General features: G+C 35.7%; 3 protein-coding genes across 4 annotated transcripts; 2 read left to right on the top strand and 1 right to left on the bottom strand.

Annotated features, from left to right (window-relative positions):
- The first annotated feature begins 4,904 nt into the window (after nucleotides 1-4,904).
- Nucleotides 4,905-6,062, top strand: LOC138904867 (uncharacterized). The gene has a single exon (XM_070193367.1). The coding sequence runs from the start codon at nucleotides 4,905-4,907 to the stop codon at nucleotides 6,060-6,062; it is 1,158 nt and encodes a 385-aa protein (XP_070049468.1).
- Nucleotides 6,063-9,981: 3,919 nt separating this feature from the next.
- LOC138906492 (tetrahydroberberine oxidase-like) lies at nucleotides 9,982-11,742 on the top strand. The gene has a single exon (XM_070195410.1). The coding sequence runs from the start codon at nucleotides 9,985-9,987 to the stop codon at nucleotides 11,578-11,580; it is 1,596 nt and encodes a 531-aa protein (XP_070051511.1). The 5' UTR covers nucleotides 9,982-9,984; the 3' UTR covers nucleotides 11,581-11,742.
- A 146-nt stretch (nucleotides 11,743-11,888) lies between these two features.
- Nucleotides 11,889-18,850, bottom strand: LOC104092219 (DEAD-box ATP-dependent RNA helicase 16). 2 transcript variants are annotated; one of them, XM_009597755.4, is made up of 15 exons: nucleotides 18,528-18,850; nucleotides 18,295-18,456; nucleotides 18,118-18,207; nucleotides 17,874-18,002; nucleotides 17,542-17,642; nucleotides 17,234-17,348; nucleotides 16,446-16,577; nucleotides 15,855-15,920; nucleotides 15,559-15,738; nucleotides 15,296-15,391; nucleotides 14,738-14,875; nucleotides 14,010-14,092; nucleotides 13,196-13,233; nucleotides 12,903-13,117; nucleotides 11,889-12,065 (listed from the first exon to the last, which is right to left on the bottom strand). In XM_009597755.4, exons 1-15 carry the CDS (start codon nucleotides 18,675-18,677, stop codon nucleotides 11,979-11,981), a joined length of 1,782 nt encoding a protein of 593 aa, XP_009596050.1. In that variant the 5' UTR covers nucleotides 18,678-18,850; the 3' UTR covers nucleotides 11,889-11,978. The 2 variants fall into 2 exon arrangements, with proteins under 2 accessions (XP_009596050.1, XP_070051510.1); XM_070195409.1 differs by lacking the exon at nucleotides 18,295-18,456.
- Between the last annotated feature and the right edge of the window lie 2,170 nt (nucleotides 18,851-21,020).

The raw sequence follows: 21,020 nt of genomic DNA, 5'->3' as shown, positions 1-21,020 counted from the left end.
TTCATTTCAGCAGAGGAAAGACCATTAGCCTCAGATATTCAGTCTTTGGCTAACAGACTTGTGAGGCTAGATATTTCAGAGCCCAGCCGAGTTCTTGCATGTGTTGTGGCCCGGTCTTCACTATTTGAACAGATCAAGGCTCGCCAGTATGATGACCCACACCTGGTGGTTCTTCGTGAAACGGTACTACGAGGTGATACCAAGGAAGTTACTATTAGAGCGGATGGTGTTCTACGACTCCAGGATCGTCTGTGTGTTCCTAATGTGGATGAACTGAGGAAAAAGATCCTAGAAGAGGTACACAGTTCTCGATATTCTATTCATCCAGGTGCTACTAAGATGTATCATGACTTGAGGCAACATTATTGGTGGCGACGAATGAAAAAGGACATAGTTGAGTATGTAGCTCAGTGTCTAAATTGCCAGCAAGTTAAATATGAGCCCCAGAGGCCAAGTGGCCTACTCCAACAGATGACCATACCAGAGTGGAAATGGGAAGGAATTACTATGGATTTTGTAGTTGGGTTGCCGCGGACCTTGAGGAAGTTTGATGCAGTTTGGGTGATTGTTGACAGGTTGACCAAGTCGGCACATTTTATTCCTATTGTGACTACGTATACTTCAGAGAGGTTGGCCCAGATTTATATTCAAGAGATAGTCCGGTTGCACGGTGTGCCAATTTCCATCATATCAGATAGAGGCCCTCAGTTTACTTCACATTTCTGGAGAGCAGTACAGAGTGAGTTAGGGACCTGTGTAGAGCTCAGCACATCTTTTCATCCGCAGACCGATGGACAGTCAGAGAGGACAATTCAGATTTTGGAGGATATGCTCAGAGCATGTGTGATTGACTTTGGAGGTCAATGGGATCATTTCCTGCCTTTGGCCGAGTTTGCTTATAATAACAGTTACCAATCCAGCATCGAGATGGCTCCGTTTGAGGCTTTATATGGTCGGCGATGTCGTTCACCTATCGGATGGTTTGAGCCAGGTGAGGCTACGTTATATGGTACTGATTTGGTAAGGGATGCCTTGGAAAAGGTAAAGTTGATTCAGGAGCGACTTCGTACAACACAGTCCAGACAAAAGAGTTACGCGGATCAGAAAGCGCGTGATATATCATTTATGGTAGGTGAAAAAGTTCTCTTGAAGGTTTCGCCGATGAAGGGAATTATAAGATTCGGGAAGAAGGGCAAGTTGAGCCCAAGGTTTATAGGCCCATTTGAGGTGTTGAAACGAGTTGGGGAGGTTGCTTATGAGCTTGCCTTGCCTCCCAACCTATCGAGAGTTCATCCGGTTTTTCACGTGTCTATGCTCCGGAAGTATCATGCCGACCTATCACATGTGTTAGACTTCAGCACAGTTCAGCTAGATAATAGCTTGGGTTATGAAGAGGAGCCATTTGCCATTGTTGATAAACAGGTTCGCCAGTTGAGGTCCAAGAGAATTTCTGCAGTAAAAGTCCAGTGGAGGGGCCAACCAGTCGAGGAAGCGACTTGGGAGACCTAGGAAAACATGCGGAGCAGATATCCAGACTTATTCAGCACTTCAGGTATAATTCTAAACCCGTTCGAGGACGAACGTTTGTTTAAGAGGTGGAGAATGTAATAACCCAACCGGTCATTTTAACTTTTAGAACCCCGTTCCCTAAAATAAAACTTTCTGTAGGTGCTTGTAATGATTTATGACTTGCGGGGATGGTTGGTTCGGGATTTGGAAGTGTTTGGAGTGTAACCGGAACATTTGGTTCCTTAAGTTGGCCTTAAAGTTCTAAGTTTGACTTCGGTCAACATTTTGAGAAAACAACCCCAGAATAGAATTTTGATAATTCCAACAGCTCCGTATGGTAATTTTGGACTTAGGAGCATGATCGGAATTGTGTTTGGAAGTCCGTGGTGAAATTAGGCTTGAAATGGCTAAAATAGGAATTTAAAGTTTGAAAGTTTGACCGGGGAGTTGACTTTTTGATACCGGAGTCAGAATTCCAGTTCCGAAAATTTTCATAGCTCCATTATGTAATTTATGACTTGTGTGTAAAATTTGAGGTCAATCGGAGTTGATTTGATGGGTTCCGACATCGAATGTAGAAGTTGAAAACTCTTAGTTTCATTAAGCTTGAATTGGGGTATGATTCATGGTTTTAGCGTTGTTTGATGTCATTTAGAAGTTTGACTAAGTTCGTATGATATTTTAGGACTTGTTGGTATATTTGGTTGAGGTCCCGAGGGTCTCGGGTGAGTTTCGGATGGTTAACGGATCAAAAGTTGGACTTAAAAAGCTGCTGCAATTTTCTCTTCTACTGCATTTTCTGGGATGTGACCGAGCCTCAGATCGAGCCCCAGATATCGAGCCCCAGATCGAGCCCCATATATCGAGCCTCAGGTCGAGCCCCAGATATCGAGCCTCAGATCGAGCCCCAGATACCAAGCCTCAGATCGAGCCCCAGATATCGAGCCCACGATCGAGGCCTGAGTCGAAGTCAGGGACGAGACTCAGTATCGAAGCCTCTATCGAAGGCAAGGCTCGAGGGCATGATCGAGGGTAAGGCTCGAAGGCTCAAGCTCGATGCAATGATTGAGGCTATGATCGAAGGCCCAACCTCGATACCCTGATCGAGGCCATGACCGAGGTCCAGACTCGAGCATGTGATCGAAGTCGCGATCGAAGGTAAGGCTCGATGGCATGGTCGAAGGTATGGCTCGAGGGCTAGGATCGAGGCCCAAACCTCGATGCCCTTATCGAAGGCACTTGTTCGATGCCGCGATCGAGGTCATGTTCGAGGCCCAGTTCCGAAGTGCTGGGCAGTGTTATAAAAAGAGGGCATTCGTCCCATTTTGCCATTTTTGCCGAACTTGAGCTTGAGCAGAGACGACTTTTGGCAGATTTTCAAGGGAAAAATATTGGGGTAAGTGATTCTAACTCGGATTTGATCAATATACAAGAATATATCATTGTTTTCACAATTTAATTAGTGTTTTGAGATTGAAATTTGGAAAAGTTTAGAAATCTCATAGAAACAAAATTTCGAGATTTCGGTATCGATTCGGAGTCGGATTTGAGTGAAACTGGTATGGTTGGACTCGTAATTGAATGGGTTATCGGATTTCGTAACTTTCTCTGGATTTCTGAGATGTGGGCCCCGCGGGTGAATTTTTAATTAATTTCGGATCTTTTCTTTAAAATGTAGTATTTTCTTATAGAATTGATTCCTATATTATTTAGTGATTGTATCGAATTATTTTGGCTAGATTCAAGCCAGACGGAGTTGGATAATCGTGGAAAAGGCCTTATAGAGGATTAAATTGGAGCAAGACGAGGTAAGTCTCTTGTCTAATCTTGTGAGGGGGAAATTACCTCATAGGTAATTAAAAATTAAATAATTGTTGCTAATTGTGGGGGGCTACGTACGCACATGGTGACGAGAGTCCGTGCGTAGCTACTATTAATGCTAAAGTCCAGGTAGTTTAGGACTCAAAGCATGCCTCACTTGTGTAAATTGTATTCTTTGATTTATTTATATTAATTAATATCTATATGAATATATTGTGAATTGTTAGATAAAGATATTAAAGGATGGAAATCTCATAGGCTTGATTGTCTGTTTAAATCAATTAATTGTCAAAAGAAATTATTCTCCTCCCAAATTTATCTTATAATAAACATATTGTCCTTCCGGAGGCATATAAGAAAATGTCCTTCTTTCTTGTGGAGCGGGCCGAACGCCTCGGCAGGATAGATGCATCTATGGAGCGCACCGCACGTCCCTCGGCAGTGTACACGACACTCTGGATCGGGCCGTACGTCCTCGGCAGAAATCGTGCTTAATAATAATAATAATTACACGATGCTTTAATAATTTATTTCAGCTTGTAAAGCTAATTAGTAAATTGAAAAATCTTTAAAATTTAATGAATTATTATTCTTGCTTGTTAAGGAATTAATTGTTACTCCTTTAAATGAGATTTAATTGATAAATTGGAATTTATTTGAATTAAAGAAATTTAATTAATATATTGAAAAATTGATACATTTGAAGGAATTTGATTATTTCCGCTGATTAAATAAATTCTGTAAATCACATTGATTTAAATATTCTAGATATATTTCAGTTATTGTTATTGACCTATAGTGAGTGTCAAAGTCGGTCATCTCGTCTCTACCACTTTGAGATTAGGCTTGATACTTACTGGGTACATGTTGTTTACGTACTCATACTACACTTGCTGCACTTTTTGTGCAGGATCTGAACAGGTACTAGTGGAGGACCTATCATCACATACCCACGTCATCCAGAGGCATAGTGGTGAGCTGCCTTTCTGAGCCGTTCTGCAGATACTAGTGTCTCTTCTTCTGATATTTATATTCTGTCTATTTTATTTCAGACAGTATTTGGAGTTTTTGTATAATCTACTAGATGCTCATTCACTTGTGACACCAGGTCTTGGCACACACATTGGTAGAGTTTGGGTTTATATTTTTTTGGTTTTAAATTTTATCAATATATGATTAATTTATTAGTTGGCTTGCCTAGCTGTAGTGTTGGGCGCCATCACGACCTACAGGTGAATTTGGGTCGTGACAAACATCAATTTGATACTTGTTTTTTAAAAGTTATATTTACTCAAGATGTCAATTATGGTATTTTATAGTTTGATTATGCTTAGTCATGATAAAATATTAAATATTGTGGCGATAGAGTGAACTAGTTTGTAAGATTCCCTTGAAAAAAATAAGAAAACTAGATATGTTTTTTGCCATGCTCTGAATGAATACATTTGTATAGTCATTAGTAAAGTGTATAAATTATAATATATATTCGTATTCTGTGATATACTCTTTTTAGTTTCTATCTATAAGTACTCTTTTTTAGTTTATTTTTTTGCTATATGTATAGGTTATTCTTAATGGATAAGAGTTGGATAAACATATTGAATAGGAATGATCCTCTATATGAGAATGGAGCCAAAAAGTTTCTTCACTTTGCCTCATTAGATAGGCCTAATGCATCTGAAATCTTGTGTCCATGTCGGAAGTGTCGTAATATGAAATTTATCCCGAAAGAGTTGATTGTTGAACATATTGTGGTTGATGGATTTCTACCTAGTTACGTTAATTGGATTTTTCATGGTGAGACATCATCTTCATCAATGTATGTGGATATATTAGATAGAGGTGATGAGATACAAGGCTTGGTGCATGATGCTTTTGGAGTTCTTCCTACTAGTGACTTTATTAATATGGACACTCGTGATGATATTTTTGGTGGGTCAAATCAACATAATGTGGGATTTGATAAGAAAACTGAAAAGTTTTTTAACTTATTGAAAGAAGCTGAGCGTGAATTATATCCTGGAAGCAAATATTCACTTCTTTCTTTTCTTGTTCGTCTATTACATTTAAAGTGTCTCAATGGGTGGAGTAACAATTCATTTTCCATGTTGTTAGAGTTGTTAAAAGATGTGTTTCCTGAAGGTGAAATATTACCTAAGTCATTTAATGATGCAAAAAGAATTATTAAAAATTTAGGACTCGAATACAAAAAAATACATGCGTGTCCAAATGATTGTATGATCTATTGGAGTGAGACAAAAGATCGAACTGATTGTAAGTTTTGCAAAGCTCCAAGATACAAACAATTTGTAGGTGAATCTGGTAGTTTGGAAACCTCAAAAATTCCAGCAAAGGTGTTTAGATACTTTCCATTGATACCGAGGCTTCAAAGATTATTCATGTCATCTAAAACATCTACTGATATGAGATGGCATGCGGAAGGTCACACTAAAGACGGGGTAATGCGGCATCCTGCTGATAGTATTGCTTGGAGAAAATTTGATGAATCGCATCAAGATTTTTCTCAAGATCCTCAAAATGTTAGACTTGGATTGTCTTCAGATGGATTTAATCCATTCAAGTCTATGTCTATCTCACATAGCACATGGCCAGTTGTCTTGGTTCCATATAACTTGCCACCTTGGTTGTGCATGAAGCAACCATACATGATATTATCAATGATTATTGATGGCCCTCATGCACCAGGCAACGATATTGATGTCTATCTATGACCGTTAATTGATGAGTTAAAAGAATTGTGGGTTGGTGTTGACACTTATGATGCGTCAAAGAATCATATGTTTCAAATGCGTGCTTCATTGCTTTGGACAGTCAGTGATTTTCTAGCACTAGGTAACTTATCAGGATATGGTGTGAAAACTAGATATGCTTGTCCATGTTGTCTGACCAAGACTAAATTTCTGAGATTGAAATATGGGCGAAAATATTGCTTCATGTCGCACAGGCGTTGGTTACCCCATGGGCACAAGTTTCGAAAAGATAAAGTTTCGTTTAATGGTTTTAAGGAGTTAGAGGCAGCATCTAAATATTTGTCAGGTATTGAAGTTCTTAAGCAATTGAAAGGTATTAAAAATAAATTCGGAAAACATCTATCGGCCAAATCCAAGAAAAGAAAATGGAAGAATTCTGATGATGTTGACGATGCCATGTTGCAATATTTATGGAAGAAAAAGAGCATATTTTTTGAGTTAGACTATTGGAAAGACAATATGATTCGTCATAATCTTGACACAATGCATATTGAAAAGAATATATTTGACAATATATTCTGGACATTACTAAATATTGACGGGAAAGAAAAAGACAATCTGAATTCTCGTTTGGATTTACAAGAAATGGGGATTCGAAAGGCTTTGCACCCTAAAAAAAGAGCTAATGGCAAATACTATCTACCTCCGGCATGTTTCACTTTGAGCAATGCACAAAAAGATATGCTCTTACAAGTTTTAAGAGATGTGAAAGTACCAGATGGATATTGTTGCCCTCTTTCTTTGAAGAATCAAGGGTGTCACAAGCCACTGAATCTTAGGAGCTTTGCTCGCCTTTTTCCCGTTTTTGGTAGTGAAATTTCGGCAGTAGATGTTGACATACTTCCTGATATCATCTTCCTTGGAAAGGTTGAAGAGCTTTCTCATCTTTGAGGCATGTTCTTATGAAAAAGCATCACAACTCTTCAGGCTCTTCTGCAGCTTACACTTAATCATGGAGTTCTATTTTTTAAACTTGTGTTTGACGATGATGGTGGCATTTTTGTTGCAGCTGTGAAGAAGTTAGCTTCTTTTTTCTTTTTGTTAATTGATAAGATTCTTATCAAGCATGATTTTACCCTCCTACATAAGGTATTTAGCCTATTGTAGAACCTGGAAGAAAGAGTAAGTTGAAGACTCTTGCCTAGATGAGGAAAATAAAGATCTATGATTGAAACGCCATCATATTAGGAAAAAAAAATTATTATATGACTTTGTCCTGTTTTTTTATATCTTGTATTCACAATTTTCTAAGTTGTAAATTTTGTAAACTACCAGAGTAACCAATCTAATATTTCTTCTCAAGTTAACATAATCAAGAAGACTGGAGTTAGTGAAGTTGGCACTAAGAAAAAGAAGCGGGTAAGTTTGAAAAAATTACAAGGTTCTTGTTCCTCCTTTTCAAAGGGAGAAACCCTTCATGTTATAGTTTGCAAAACTTATATAACATTCATTAGTTTTTATCTCAGTATACCATTTACGGAAACTAATATTTCAGAATTCAACCCTCCCATCTCCCACCCTGTTTCTGCCTCAGTCTCAAAGAAAAATTAAAACTAAAAGAGTAGGGAATGGTTTTCTTAAGTGCAAGATGAATTGAGAATAGCTGAACATTTTCTTTTCCTTGATAAAGGGTGAAATTGTAGTTTGTATTGAACACCATTTTTCTAATATAGAATCGGTGCTGAACTCTGATATGAAAGTGCATTATTGACTATTGATATAGCATTTGTTGCAAAAAATTTATTATTATCATAGAGGTAAATAGATTCTCCTAAGTGAGCTATCTCATTTAGATTTTGTTTCAACCTTTCTTGGACAGGTAGCTTTATGTGTGCTTACTTGTATTTAGCTTTTTATGCCTGATCGTGTTTATATTTATTTAAATCTTGCAGAACCTCCATCGGGTGGAGTTATGTTTTCTCCCTTCCTCTCACATCCCCCACAACCAAAAAAATATCAACTGCATTATGATATTACAATATTTCAATTGTTGTTCGGTTTGGGCGGTTGCGTTCACTTTCTTGAATTTTTTGCTTTATGTTATTTATTTCTTTCTCTCTTCAGTTGCTAGTATTACATTGATTATCAATTTGTTTCTCCTTTAGAATATGAATCTGTTATTATTTTTGGTATTCCAATTGTTTTAGCGGAGGAAAGAATTCACTTTATTATAAAGATATAATTCTTTTTTTTCTTGTGACTTCTTGTACAACATTCCTGAAGGAAGTGATGTCAATTACTGGGAGTGAAAAGCTTGACTTGTGGAGAGTTGGTTTTATAAGATTTAGTCTAGAAGTTGAGAAAAATTAATTCGAATTAGGAGTGATCTTAAAGTACTTACACATTGATATTACTATCTTTTATTATTTAGTTACATTTGAGTTTTACGTGAGAACAAATTATTTGATTTGACATTATCTATCTTGTACTAAGTACGTTTTATATTGCTACTTTGTTCTTTGGTTAACTTAAGGAAAAAGATATTTGCTTTACATTTATTTCATGTTTGTTATAAAAGTTGATATTTGTGAATGTAAATGTGTTCATGATGAAAATAAACAAAGCATTATTATTTACATTCTAAAAAATATGATACCGACATTAATTTAAATGTCAAACATTTAATGCGACATTTTACTATGTTGTAAAAGATATGTCACTAATTTTTTTAATGACATTCACATAAAGTGGAAACGACATTTTATATATGTTGTGAATTTTCTTAGTGGCATTTACCAATATGTCGGAAATTTCAATACGATATTTTATGATGATCATACGTAAATGTCGTATTTTTTTAGTAAAATTAATCTAATTGTCGAAAATTTTAAGTGACATTTCCTATATGTTGTAAACTAAATATCGTAACATTCTTACCGATATTTACCTAAATATCGTAAATTAAATGTCATAAATTTCTTATTGATATTTACCTAAATGTTGCAAAGTAAGTGTCGTAAATTTCTTATAGACATTTACCTAAATATCGTAAAATAAGTGTCATAATTTCTTATTTACATTTACCTAAATATCGTACACTAAGTGTCATAATTTCTTACCGACATTTACCTAAATGTCGGAAAATTACCGACATTGAAATTAACGACATTTGATGCAAATGTAAATTAAATGTCGGTAAATAAATTTGTGACATTTAAACAGCTTAATGCGACATTTATTAAATGTCGTCATATCTCCACTTTCTTGTAGTGTACGTTGTCGATGTTGCTCAGACCATTTGTCGTTTCTTCCAAGTTAGATGAATTTTGAGATTCTGAACTTGATTTTGAAAGTTTGAAAGATGCTTTAGGATAATCTATTAAAATTTAAGTTGAATTATAAATTAAAATATCTATTTGAGAATCCCGAATAATTGAGTACACTTATAAAATAAAACTATTTTAAGAAGTTCTAACAAAAAAGTAAAAGAATTAAAGAATAAAAAAGTAACAAAATAACTTAATTGACCCCAAGATTAAAAAAGAAACAACAAAAGTAAAAGTGTGTAAAGCCGCTGAATGAAACAATCTCCAACGAATGTTCTATCCCTCGATCTTTCGTAAAGAAATCAAGCGCTATACCAACTGGCCAAGAAGCGCTTGATTGCAAATGATGTCACACTTAATGATTTTTGTAGCTTATATAGTACTTTGCAGATTATTTATATATACATTTAACAAAAATTTACGACGACCGCTTCACTCTTACTAGATCCGCCCATGTATGCATGCATGCTGAACTAAACTTTGCGCCTACAAGAAAAGAAATTTTTATACCACGTGAACCTAGGGTTTGAAACTTATAAGCTTCTTTTCTCCCAAGCCAGAACTATAAATAGTTCTTTTGTTTCCAATTTCACCATCAAACTTTGCAACAAGAAAACATGACTAGTTTCAACAAGTTAACAATCTTTCTCTTTTTTTCAATTTGCCTTTTATCATCATGTGTTCCCTCAGCAAGTACTCATGATCACTTTGTTGAATGCCTTTCTCACAAAACTATGAACTCAAGTTCAATGTCACAAGTCATCTACGCACCTACAAACCCATCATATTCTACCATTTTGAACTCTTTTGAGAATAATCTTAGGATAAGCTCCGACGTCAAACCATCAATTATTGTCACTCCTTTGGACGAATCTCAAATCCAGGCAGTTATACATTGTTCCAAGAAACATGGCATACAAATCAGAATTCGAAGTGGTGGACATGACTATGAGGGCCTTTCTTACATTTCTGAAACCCCTTTTGTCATCATTGATCTTAGAAACCTAAGATCAATCTCCATTGATACCGAAAACAAGACTGCTTGGATTCAAGCTGGCGCGACCTTAGGGGAAGTTTACTATAGAATCGCCGAGAAAAGTAAAACATTGGCCTTTGTTGCCGGGGTTTGCCCTACTGTTGGTGTTGGAGGACACTTTAGTGGCGGAGGCTATGGAATGATGTCTCGAAAATTTGGTACTGCTGCAGACAACATTATTGATGCTAAGCTAATCGATGCCAATGGAAGAATATTGGATAAAAAAACAATGGGGGAAGATCTCTTTTGGGCTATTAGAGGAGGTGGAGGGACTAGCTTTGGCCTCATTATTTCATGGAAGGTGAAATTACTTGATATTCCAGAAAAGGTGACGGTCTTCAACGTGAGACGAACATTAGAACAAAATGCAACTCAACTTGTCTACAAATGGCAACATATCGCGGACAAAGTTGATGACAATCTCCTCCTCAGACTCTTCCTAAGCAGGAGTGAATCTCCATTTCGGCGTGGGCAAAGGACTGTCCACGCCTCTTTCACTACCATGTTCGTTGGAGGAGTCGATGAACTCCTCCACGAAATGCAAAAGAGCTTCCACGAACTAGGGTTGGCAAAAGAAGATTGCATTGAGATGAGTTGGATAGAATCTATACTCTATTTTTTTGGTTTCCCAAGGGGCACATCACTTGACGTGTTACTAAACAGAAATATCACAGATAAAAAGGGATACTTCAAACGAAAATCAGATTATGTCCAACAACCAATTTCTATAAATGGTCTCAAAGGTATATGGAAACTGTTCAACCTAGTAGATGAAAACTTAGCCGAATTACAATTCAGTCCTTACGGAGGAAAGTTGAATGACTTGTCAGAATCTGAAACCCCTTTCCCACATAGAGCTGGAAATATATTCTCAATCCATTATGAGGTGATTTGGGAAAAAATGGAAAGTTCTAAAAAACATATAGCTTGGATTCAGAAGCTTTATAGATACATGGCTAAGCATGTTTCAAAATCTCCCAGAGCTGCTTATTTCAACTACAGAGATCTTGACTTGGGAGTGAACAACAAAGGAATCACAAGCTATGCACAAGCAAAAATCTGGGGAGAGAAATACTTCAAGAACAACTTTGATAGATTGGTACAAGTGAAGACTAAAGTTGATCCAACAAATTTCTTTAGGAATGAACAAAGTATTCCTCCTCTCATGGTAATTTAATTTATGCAGTCTGCTAAGCCATCGCCAGTTTTCTATAAAATAAGGCTTTTGATACTGTTCTTTTATGCATGTGTACTACTAGTGAAAAATAAATAGAGGCATGATGTATCCAGGAAAATGGTGTAAGATGTTTTCTGATTTATAAATTATTTTTTCAAGTAATATACTTTCTATTAAATGTTCTTCATATTGAAATTTGTGAACTTGTACGTACATGTGATTTGAAATTATTAATCTTGAATGGCGAGAACTTGGAGAGGCAAGGCCAGAGGGAGAGCAAGCACCAAAAGTAGGTGGAGAGTTGATAGTATCTCAGAGAAAGCATTCAATAAAAAATTGATTAATAATTCGTTCAATTATTATACTAATAAACTACAAAATTTCCTATACTAAAAAACTTAAGAGTGTTTCTTTTTGTATTTGTGGCCATTATCAGCATCTTTTGCCTTTCTCTTCATCCCACCTTTTCCTGCTCGCTTCGGTGCCTGCAATCAAAGAGACATTTTTTCTATTAAAAACCTCAACAGATTTTCATAAAATAGCAAATGAAACGCCGGCCAACATCCCCATAATAAAGCCGATGTACAAGTCCACATCTTCGTAGCAAATGTTGGTTCTCAAGTCAAGGATACCAAAACTAAAATAACAGAAATTATGTAGAAGCAAAATTCTTCTTTTTTATAAAGTAAGAGATTATACAATCATTTCCTTCAGAAACCTGATATCGTGATTAGATCTATTTATTTTTTTCTTAATTTTTTATCATGAGAAACATAATAAATACAAGTAACTAGAAAACGCAGCAAAAGGATGAAGAAGATCCAAGTAAATCTCTGGTCATATCTGTATGAATAAACATAACTTTGCCAAAACACTCTTAAAGTTATTTTATAATTATTATTAGTAAGAAAGAAATAAACTTCGTTGATAACTCGGACAGAGTATCAAGATACATGACAGATTATCTGCATTCCACAAGTTTTACGTTCCTTGACATAGCAAGGAACCCATTAGACTATATCATCGTGTTGACAAGACACGGTCAGTAGAATCTTTAGTTTGTGACTACAACTATTCCTATTTCTAGAAACATGAATGAAACTATCAGGAACTGAAACATCAGAATATGTACGGGTTTTTTTACCTATCTACAATCAGTATGATTGTTTACACCATCTTAAGACCATAGTTTGATGACTACAATAATGGCAGAAGTACGATGACCAAATGTTAAGCTAAATTTCTAGTGGTACACAGATAAGACATGAATGTAAAATCAGCAACACTTGCAGCTAGTGCAAGTAAAGGTTGGGAAGGTATACCTCAGCTGAAAATGTTTTAAGAGGGTCTCTGCTTTTTTTGAACCTTCCCTTTGATCCTTTGCCACGAGATGCATTAGTATTGCCCATTGCAGCTCTGGCAAGCTTCACAATCTTGCTAGCTTCCTGTGTTGTTGGATCCACTAGGTAGTCAGGTACATCACGTAGGTGCGGGGCAGGAGCCTTCTTACTTAACATCTTATCATGCTTCAAGAGATCTGCCACAACATTTGAATATAATGAGTCCTATGATTGTGTTCACTCACAGTATATTCCACAAACTACAGCTTAATTACCGAAGTCTTTTGGATTATCTTGAAAATGCGCCTTCAACCTGATTAAGACCAGTGGAAAAAACACTTAAGTCAATCAAGATTTCAAGTCAAGCACAGTAAAATATAATGAAGGAGAAATCATACAACAGTAAGAAGAGACTTGGGAAGTGCCTCCTAACAATGTAGGTGAAGAATAATAACAAACAAACAAACAACTATTTTCTAGCACCCTTTAATCCTCACACTATAACAAGTCTAGTAGGGGCCTATACAGCCAAATACCAGATGACAAATATTTTAACTTCTTCCCGCAAGTATATTTTACTGCAGCTTCTACATATTATGAGTCATTGAAACCTGTTGATAAAGTATAAGCCATTCAGGTTCATTTGATAAAGTAGGAGTATTCAAATCTTGAAATTCCTGGCAAAGAAATCTGACAAAATTTTCAGCAGATAGGCATCATACAATCAAGAGTCACGTAACCTTTTGTAGCATCAAACCATCCCTTTTTTAACTGGAAGAACATCAATTCAAGTGATGTCTTAATCAGTACAATCAGATTTCATCACGTTTTAGAACATCTTAAGGTGATGAAGAATGGGATAAGGAGGTCCTTATCAAAAAAGAATGGGATGAGTAGGAGAGTAACACCTATTTTGGACGGAAACATGACAATTATTCTTGGACAGAAAAACATGGCAATTAAATAAAAGAATCAGGGCCATATTTTCAGTACTAGTTAGAATAACCCCAATAAGCAAGAATATCTGTGACCAAAAAGCAAAGGAAAATAAGCTATTCTGAGGAGAAAATGGAAAAAAGAGTAGCTTACTTTTCAGAATTAAGAATTTCATTCCTCAGATCCTGAGCCCGTGATTCTCTTACAGCAATTTTTGTGACACTCCTTGCAACATCCTACATAAAAGATGCCAGTCAAGCTATCTAGACTTTTGAAACAAGGATACCGGCAGGACTGCACCAGTATAGAATTCGAAGTATACTCCTTTCTAACTTTTGAATGTTCTTTTCTTAACTTCCTATTGTCCTGGCGATGTGGGAAGGATGAGGGAACTGCAGCAATAACCAACTTCCTAAAAGCTTTCAGTAGTCATGCGAGCTAGTTTTACTTGCATGGATCTTCTGTGTAGTTTTTGCATGCTTGTGCATCAAGAAGTTGACAAAATATGGACTTACTAATAATCTATTGACTTACAGCTTGGAGCATCTGGGCTGCATTTATCTAAAGGACGCCAAGACAATAACTCCAAATCATTTATGCTTTTAACTAATAAACTTCACTAGTTAAGCAGTTCTAAAACTGAATGAAACATCACAATATTTGTTTGTTTCTTTTCCCAAAAGCGTACTCAAGATAACTAAAGCAGGAAGCCACATATATCTCGTAAGACACTCCCCTCTTGATAACCTCAGTTCCACGAAGCTCACTGCAACTGGGACTAGGTGACACTCTCCTAACTTTGCAAGGCTCCCAATTGATACTTATCACACAATGACTACTGAACCGTCTTCTAATACAAGTATAATTGATGAAACTTTTACCTCGGCTCGGTAACGCAAAGACTCCACTGCGTTCTTACTCAGCAACGGGAATGGGGCAATAAACTGTGACACCTTATCATCATTTTCCCCAAGTAAAGATTTAATCTCTTCAAATATTTCTGTCTCTTCAGCAGAAACCTGTAGCAGAATAAAGATATGGTTGCTAAGGTAGAAAACATATAGTTCTCTACTGTATTCCTCATATGAGAATTCGTAGGAAAAGAAGAATAAGTAATGTTAGAGAAAATGTACGAAAATAGATCATTAATTCTACAAACTCATGGCTCCCTCCAATGAAAAGTAAATTCAACGATAGTACAAAATAAGAACTTCGGCTTATTTGTTAATGCCAAGAGCTAAATTATATATAAATCAGCAGTTTAACACTTAAAACTAAACAACATTTAAACACATAATCTATAATCTGATATTGAGAAGTTGTCAACTAGATTATATGCTAGAAATCACAATTGCACATCAATAATCTCAGCAATGCCTTCAAGGTTAGAAATCACAATTGCACATCAATAATCTCAGCAATGCCTTCAAGGTACTCACAAGAGAGACAGATGCTCCAGTATTATATGCTCTTCCAGTACGTCCAATTCGATGTACATAGCCTGCAGCTGTTTGAGGCATCTCAAAATTTATCACCTGTTCAAAATAAGCCATAGAGAGAATGTGGAGTATTAGGTCTATGAAAGAGCAGATACTGGGAGTATATCCTCTATCACTAAATGGCTCAAGGGGAAAGATAAAAGAAAAAGAACATCAGCTGCCAAAAAGAGGACAAGATTCCACAAAGAACACAACAAACTTACAGTATACACATTTTTGAAGTCTATCCCTCTAACCACGCCAAACTCTGCATCCAATTTATGTTTTCGGTGTTTTTTCGATTTCTTCCGCTCACTGCCATTTTGATCATCGACCTGTTCCTTTCCATCTGATTGACTTTCATCAGTCGCAATCAAGTAATCAAATAGCCCAGCATTGAATTCCTGATATAAAAGAAGAAAATTAGATGCAACATTAGACTTCAGAGAGAAGGAGTGAACAATAAAAAAAACATACAAAGGGTGTGCATTTCTTGGCATTTGATACTCATATGACAGACCTCAAGGATGTGTAGACGAGAACTCTGAGGCAGCTCCGCATTTAATACTGCAGACTTGATCCCAAACTGCCAAAAATAAACACCGATGTTAAAAATACTATCAGGAACACCTCAGGCCAGCAGTAAGTATAGCATCTGAAACATAGACCAATAAGTTAATAACATACAAGCAGAAGATTACAGGTCGTAAGATGTAGCCTTATAGGAAATAGTTAAAATAGAGGCCTATTGGGTTTTGTGCAAGCAAAAGCTACACTTTTGCATACCCAGCGCATCCACGACTCCCTAAAACTTTCAACTATGAGTGTATGACTGAGCACAAACTAACGAAAAGAATTCCCCTCTCTGTGGTGCACCATCCACAGACTGGGAGGTATAATAGAACTAACTTCATAATTCCTAAAGAGAGGTGTTTTGGAAAAATGTTAATATAATAATAATAGAGAAGAAAATAAGTTTCAAGCAATAAAGAAGTTTTGGTGCTTTCTAAAAGAGGTACAAGAAGATAAAAGTGATATTTTACTTAGTAAAGCATTTATATATTGATCACATGTCCTACGATAATTAGTGGCACCTTGTACATGAATATACCTGCTCAAAGAATAGTTTGAGTCTAAAACTCATGTCAATTGAATTTGTAAATATCAGCACTTTTTTCTGAACCAACTCTAGCTTCAAGAGGGCAAGGATATGGACAAGCTTATCACGAGCAGCACAAGAAATCTGAACAAACAGTAAAAGTTTGTCAGAGACAATAAAGTTATAAAAGAAAACAACATTACAATAACAAAAAACACACAGTTGTTGAGGTGTATTTGTTTTAATGAGATGTCTAGAACACAATAAAGTCCTGTAGACAGTGCCACTGCCTACTGGAAATTAGTGTCAAAATGTGGCACTTATCCACCACAAGTGGCTGAAAAATGTGTGATGATTGAACATGTATGATAATTTACCATTGTAGATGTATCCTAAATCCACGCATTACAACAGAAGCTGCGGCTTCTTAGTCAGTATTACAGAAGCCAAAAGTATGAGGATCACAGTACCGAATTTAAACATATCTATCAGATGATAAATAACAATTAAAGGCACCAAAATTCTTAATGTAAACTGTTGAAGAAAGGACAGATTACGAAATCAGTAAATGGAAAACCTTACAAAAAGAAATGATTTTCTACAAAAGCCAGAGTCTTCTATACATACAGGGATCTCATGTGTGCACCAAAAGGAAATAAGGGATAAGAGGCTACTCCTCAACGGTACATAATTCATTTGCACCTTCAAAATCTCTCCCATCAAAATTCTTAATGTAAAAATGCTGAACAAAGGACAGAACACTAGGTCAGTTAATAGAACTATTGAAGTCGTATACTTACATAAAATTGCTGAACATTTTTTGGTATAATGTCATCCTTTGTGTCACCGACTTCAGGCAAAGTTAAGATGTAGGGATTGTGTAAAATAAGCTTTTTCAGCTTTTCAACGTCAGAACTGCAAAGTTAACATGATTAAAAAAGTTCATACCGAAACCTTGAGACGGAGGAAAATGGGAAGTGAGATGGTAAAAGTGAAGGAGACAAAAGAAGTCAAGAACTTTGTGATGGATAAAATCAATATATGCAGCATTTAAGGAATGCAAGAATTTGCTTAACATATATGCGCCGATGGAGTAAGGCGAGTATACCTTGAGGTTGCAGACATCAGAAGGCACTGGCAACGTCTTGGTACGTGAGATGTAAGAGCTTTCAGATCATCTTCATATCCGTATGACAAAAGAAGGTCTGCCTGATACAGAAAACATAATTATTAACCTCATGTCATTTCAAACAAATACAGACAATGTGTGGTTACACTTAAAAAGATTTATCGCATTATTACTGTCCAACCTTTACAGTGGAATTTTTGAGATTTTGAGCAATGCAACTCATTAAATGCTATCTCATAACAACAGTAAAAAGTCCTTTTGCAACTAGAGGAAGTTCCAAGGAACAAAGTTTATTATGTAAACTAACCCACCTCATCGAGAATGAGAATGGAGAGAGAATCCTGAACAGCTTTTGCTTGAATAATTCCATTCTTCAAGCATGTCTGTATACAAGCAGGAGTAGATACAACAATTTCAGGAGGCCCCGCCAATGTAGTTCTCTGAAACAAAAAGTTCATAAATTTACCATCTCCACACCATTTTATCACGTATACATAAAAAGATCAGAAACTAATAGTAATAATCAGCAAATCAATAGTGAGTAAAAGAACCAACCAATTCAGAAACAGACATGGAACTAGTCAATTGGACAAGCCTCAATTGCACTCTACATAATTCAATCAACGAATTGGCCTCTGAACAAACCTGAACCAATAAACATAAATAAAACATACACACAAACTTCAAAAAAAAACTGAAAAATCCCAAAATAAAAGCAGAAAAATATTTCACCTGTTGGCACAGTTCCCTAGTGGGTACAAGAATTAAAGCAGTGGGTGCAAGATTCATGTTTGAAGGTGACTGAGTAGTAAAGAGCTTCTGAAGTAAAGGAAGGAGATAAGCAAAGGTCTTTCCGGAGCCAGTCTTAGCTCGGGCAACCACATCTTTGCCTTCCTAAGAAAAAGAGCTAATGAAATCAGTAAAATTGTGAGAAAATGTTAGCATTATAGGAGTAATAAACTTACGAGGATAAGGGGAATAGCAACACGCTGAATAGGGGTAGGTTTTAGGATAGATTTCTTGGTTAAGGCACGGATAAGACGAGGATCAACTCCTAATTCCTCGAAGCTCTGCTCCTCTTCTTCCTCCTCTGCTCTTTCTTCTACTTTGTTCATATTTTCTGATAACTTTGGTGAAGGTGGAAACAGAGGAGAAGGTAAATGGAGGGTTGAGGAATTCGGCTGGCACGATGGTGGAAAGAGGCGAGGGTTTTGGTTGGGTTTTAGCTTTGGGAGTTAACTGGCTGAAGATTCTGAACTTGTTTTTGCGCACACGTCGAAATTTGGTTTGGTCTGAATACATTGAACTCGTTTTTGCAAGGAAAAAGGGAGGAAAGATTTAGGGCTGGGCGATAAAGACCTACTGATGTGGGCTTCTATATCAAAACTGGCTATTTGGGCTTCTAACTAAATTACAAAAAGATGGAATCATAGTTGGCCGGATACACTATTTACTTTCTCGGACCGATATTTATTTACCGATTAAATATAATTATACACATATTATATATGGATTATACATTCATAGCCTATTTTTAGTATAAGCGATTGGGTAGCGGCTATTTAGTTTAATTTTTCAAATAAATTTCAATCAACTTTGCAACCAAACCCTACTAGACTAATTCAAAATAAATATTAGTAAAAAGAATAGTTCCTTAAGTTAGTAGGTAGGTCTATTTTGGTCCGTGATATATCACCCTAGACATTAACAGTCCTCTAAATATATAAAATTGAATCACTTTTAGTACATGACTAAAGGAATCATAAATGTATAACGGCATAACACAAATCCGTCCATCATGAATTCTAATGAGAAAGATAATGTTATAAAATTAATTATTTAGGATGTGTTTGGCATGAAGGAAATTGTTTTCTACGGGAAATGTTTTCCTAGAAAATATTTTCATAGAAAATTAGTAATTTATATCACTCATTTTTCCTTGTTTGGTTGGTGAATGAAAAAAAAAATTCGAAAAATATTTTATAGTGTTTGGTTAGAGTGTATAAAATAATTTTTTATGCTACTCTCTTCAACTCACATTCCTCAAAATTCTCATATTTTCGGTACTCTCTCTCCCCCCCCCCCCCCCCCTCCTCCTCCCTTCTAGGACTCTATTTTCTTCAAGAATTTAATTATTCTTTTTAAAATTTACACAAAATCAAAGAAACTAACGAACTACTTTACTTTTTCACACAAGAACAATGTTGAAAATTGAGCTTGATAACTAAAAAAATACTACTTATTTTTGTTAAAAAGAAAGTATTCTTTCTGCAACATGAAAAGAAATTACTCATTTTGTTGAATGAAAGAAAATGCTATTTGTACATCATGAAAAGACAATACTCAGTTTGTTGAAATGAAAGAAAATATTTTTTCTACATCATAAAAAGAAAGTACTCGTTTTGTTAAAAATAAAAGAATATATTTTGTGTGCGTCAAGAAAAGAAAAAATTTAGTTTATTGAAATGAAAGAAAATATTTTTTCTACATCATGAAAAGAAAGTACTCGATTTGTTGAAATGAAAGAAAATATTTTTTCTACATCATGAAAAATAAAGTACTTATTTTGTTAAAATATTTTTTCTACATCAAAATACTTAGTTTGTTGAAATGAAAGAAAAAAAATACGTTTCTACATCATGAAAAGAAAATACTCATTTTGTTGGAAAAAAATACTTTTTCTATTTCAGAAAAAGAAAATACTTAGTTTGTTTAAATGACTCGTTTTGTTGAAATAAAAGAAAATGCCTTTTCAACATCATGAAAAAAAAAGTATTCGTTTTGTTGAAATGAAAGAAAATATTTTTTTCTACATCATAAAAAAAATATACTCATTTTATTGTAATAAAAAAAATACTTTATTTACAAATGAAAAGAAAATACTCTTAATAATACTTCTATTTAGGGTGGGTAGTGGGCGAGGTTGGGGTAGGTGGGGTAGGGGTGGTTTGGGGGTGGGGATGGATGAGGTGGGTGGAGGTTGGTGAGGATAAGGAATAGTGTGAGGAATGTCGAAAAGGAGTTTTGAAAAATAATTTCCTTTCTTTTGATAGGGAAAACATTTAGAGAAAAATGAGTTGATGAGTAAAAATATTTTTCAAAATATTTAAGCTAACCAAACATGAGAAAATCAGGGGAAAAAAAAATCTTTCGTACCTAACACACCCTTAAGATGACCGAGTTTTACTTCCCGCAACTCTGTGTATGAAGATGTGGAAGTGCCTCCAGATGACTTCAACCTTTGATTTGCGCTTTGCAGTAAGAGGATGGCGGTAACAAATTAAAGAGCTTGTGGAGCGAGCGTGCATGGCTTGTTGTACTTTGACTAGTCATTATATCTTCTATCTTAGCTAGCGTTTGAACATAGATTTCTAAATTTATTCAAAAAAATCTAATTTTGGTAAAGTTTGGTTTGAAGATGAAAATGTGTTTGGACATCTATTTTGGGTGAAGTTTGG

This window comes from Nicotiana tomentosiformis, chromosome 2 (assembly GCF_000390325.3).
Source record: "Nicotiana tomentosiformis chromosome 2, ASM39032v3, whole genome shotgun sequence".
NCBI lineage: Eukaryota > Viridiplantae > Streptophyta > Magnoliopsida > Solanales > Solanaceae > Nicotiana > Nicotiana tomentosiformis.
This window is presented reverse-complemented; position numbering and strand designations above follow the sequence as displayed.

Coding starts and splice junctions, on each gene's coding strand:
- LOC138904867 (XM_070193367.1), top strand. CDS start 4,905: ATGGATAAGAGTTGGATAAACATATTGAATAGGAATGATCCTCTATAT.
- LOC138906492 (XM_070195410.1), top strand. CDS start 9,985: ATGACTAGTTTCAACAAGTTAACAATCTTTCTCTTTTTTTCAATTTGC.
- LOC104092219 (XM_009597755.4), bottom strand. CDS start 18,677: ATGAACAAAGTAGAAGAAAGAGCAGAGGAGGAAGAAGAGGAGCAGAGC. Junction 13,234..14,009: donor GAAATTCTTAATTCTGAAAA/GTAAGCTACTCT, acceptor GGTCTTAATCAG/GTTGAAGGCGCATTTTCAAG. Junction 13,118..13,195: donor AGATAATCCAAAAGACTTCG/GTAATTAAGCTG, acceptor ATGTTGTGGCAG/ATCTCTTGAAGCATGATAAG.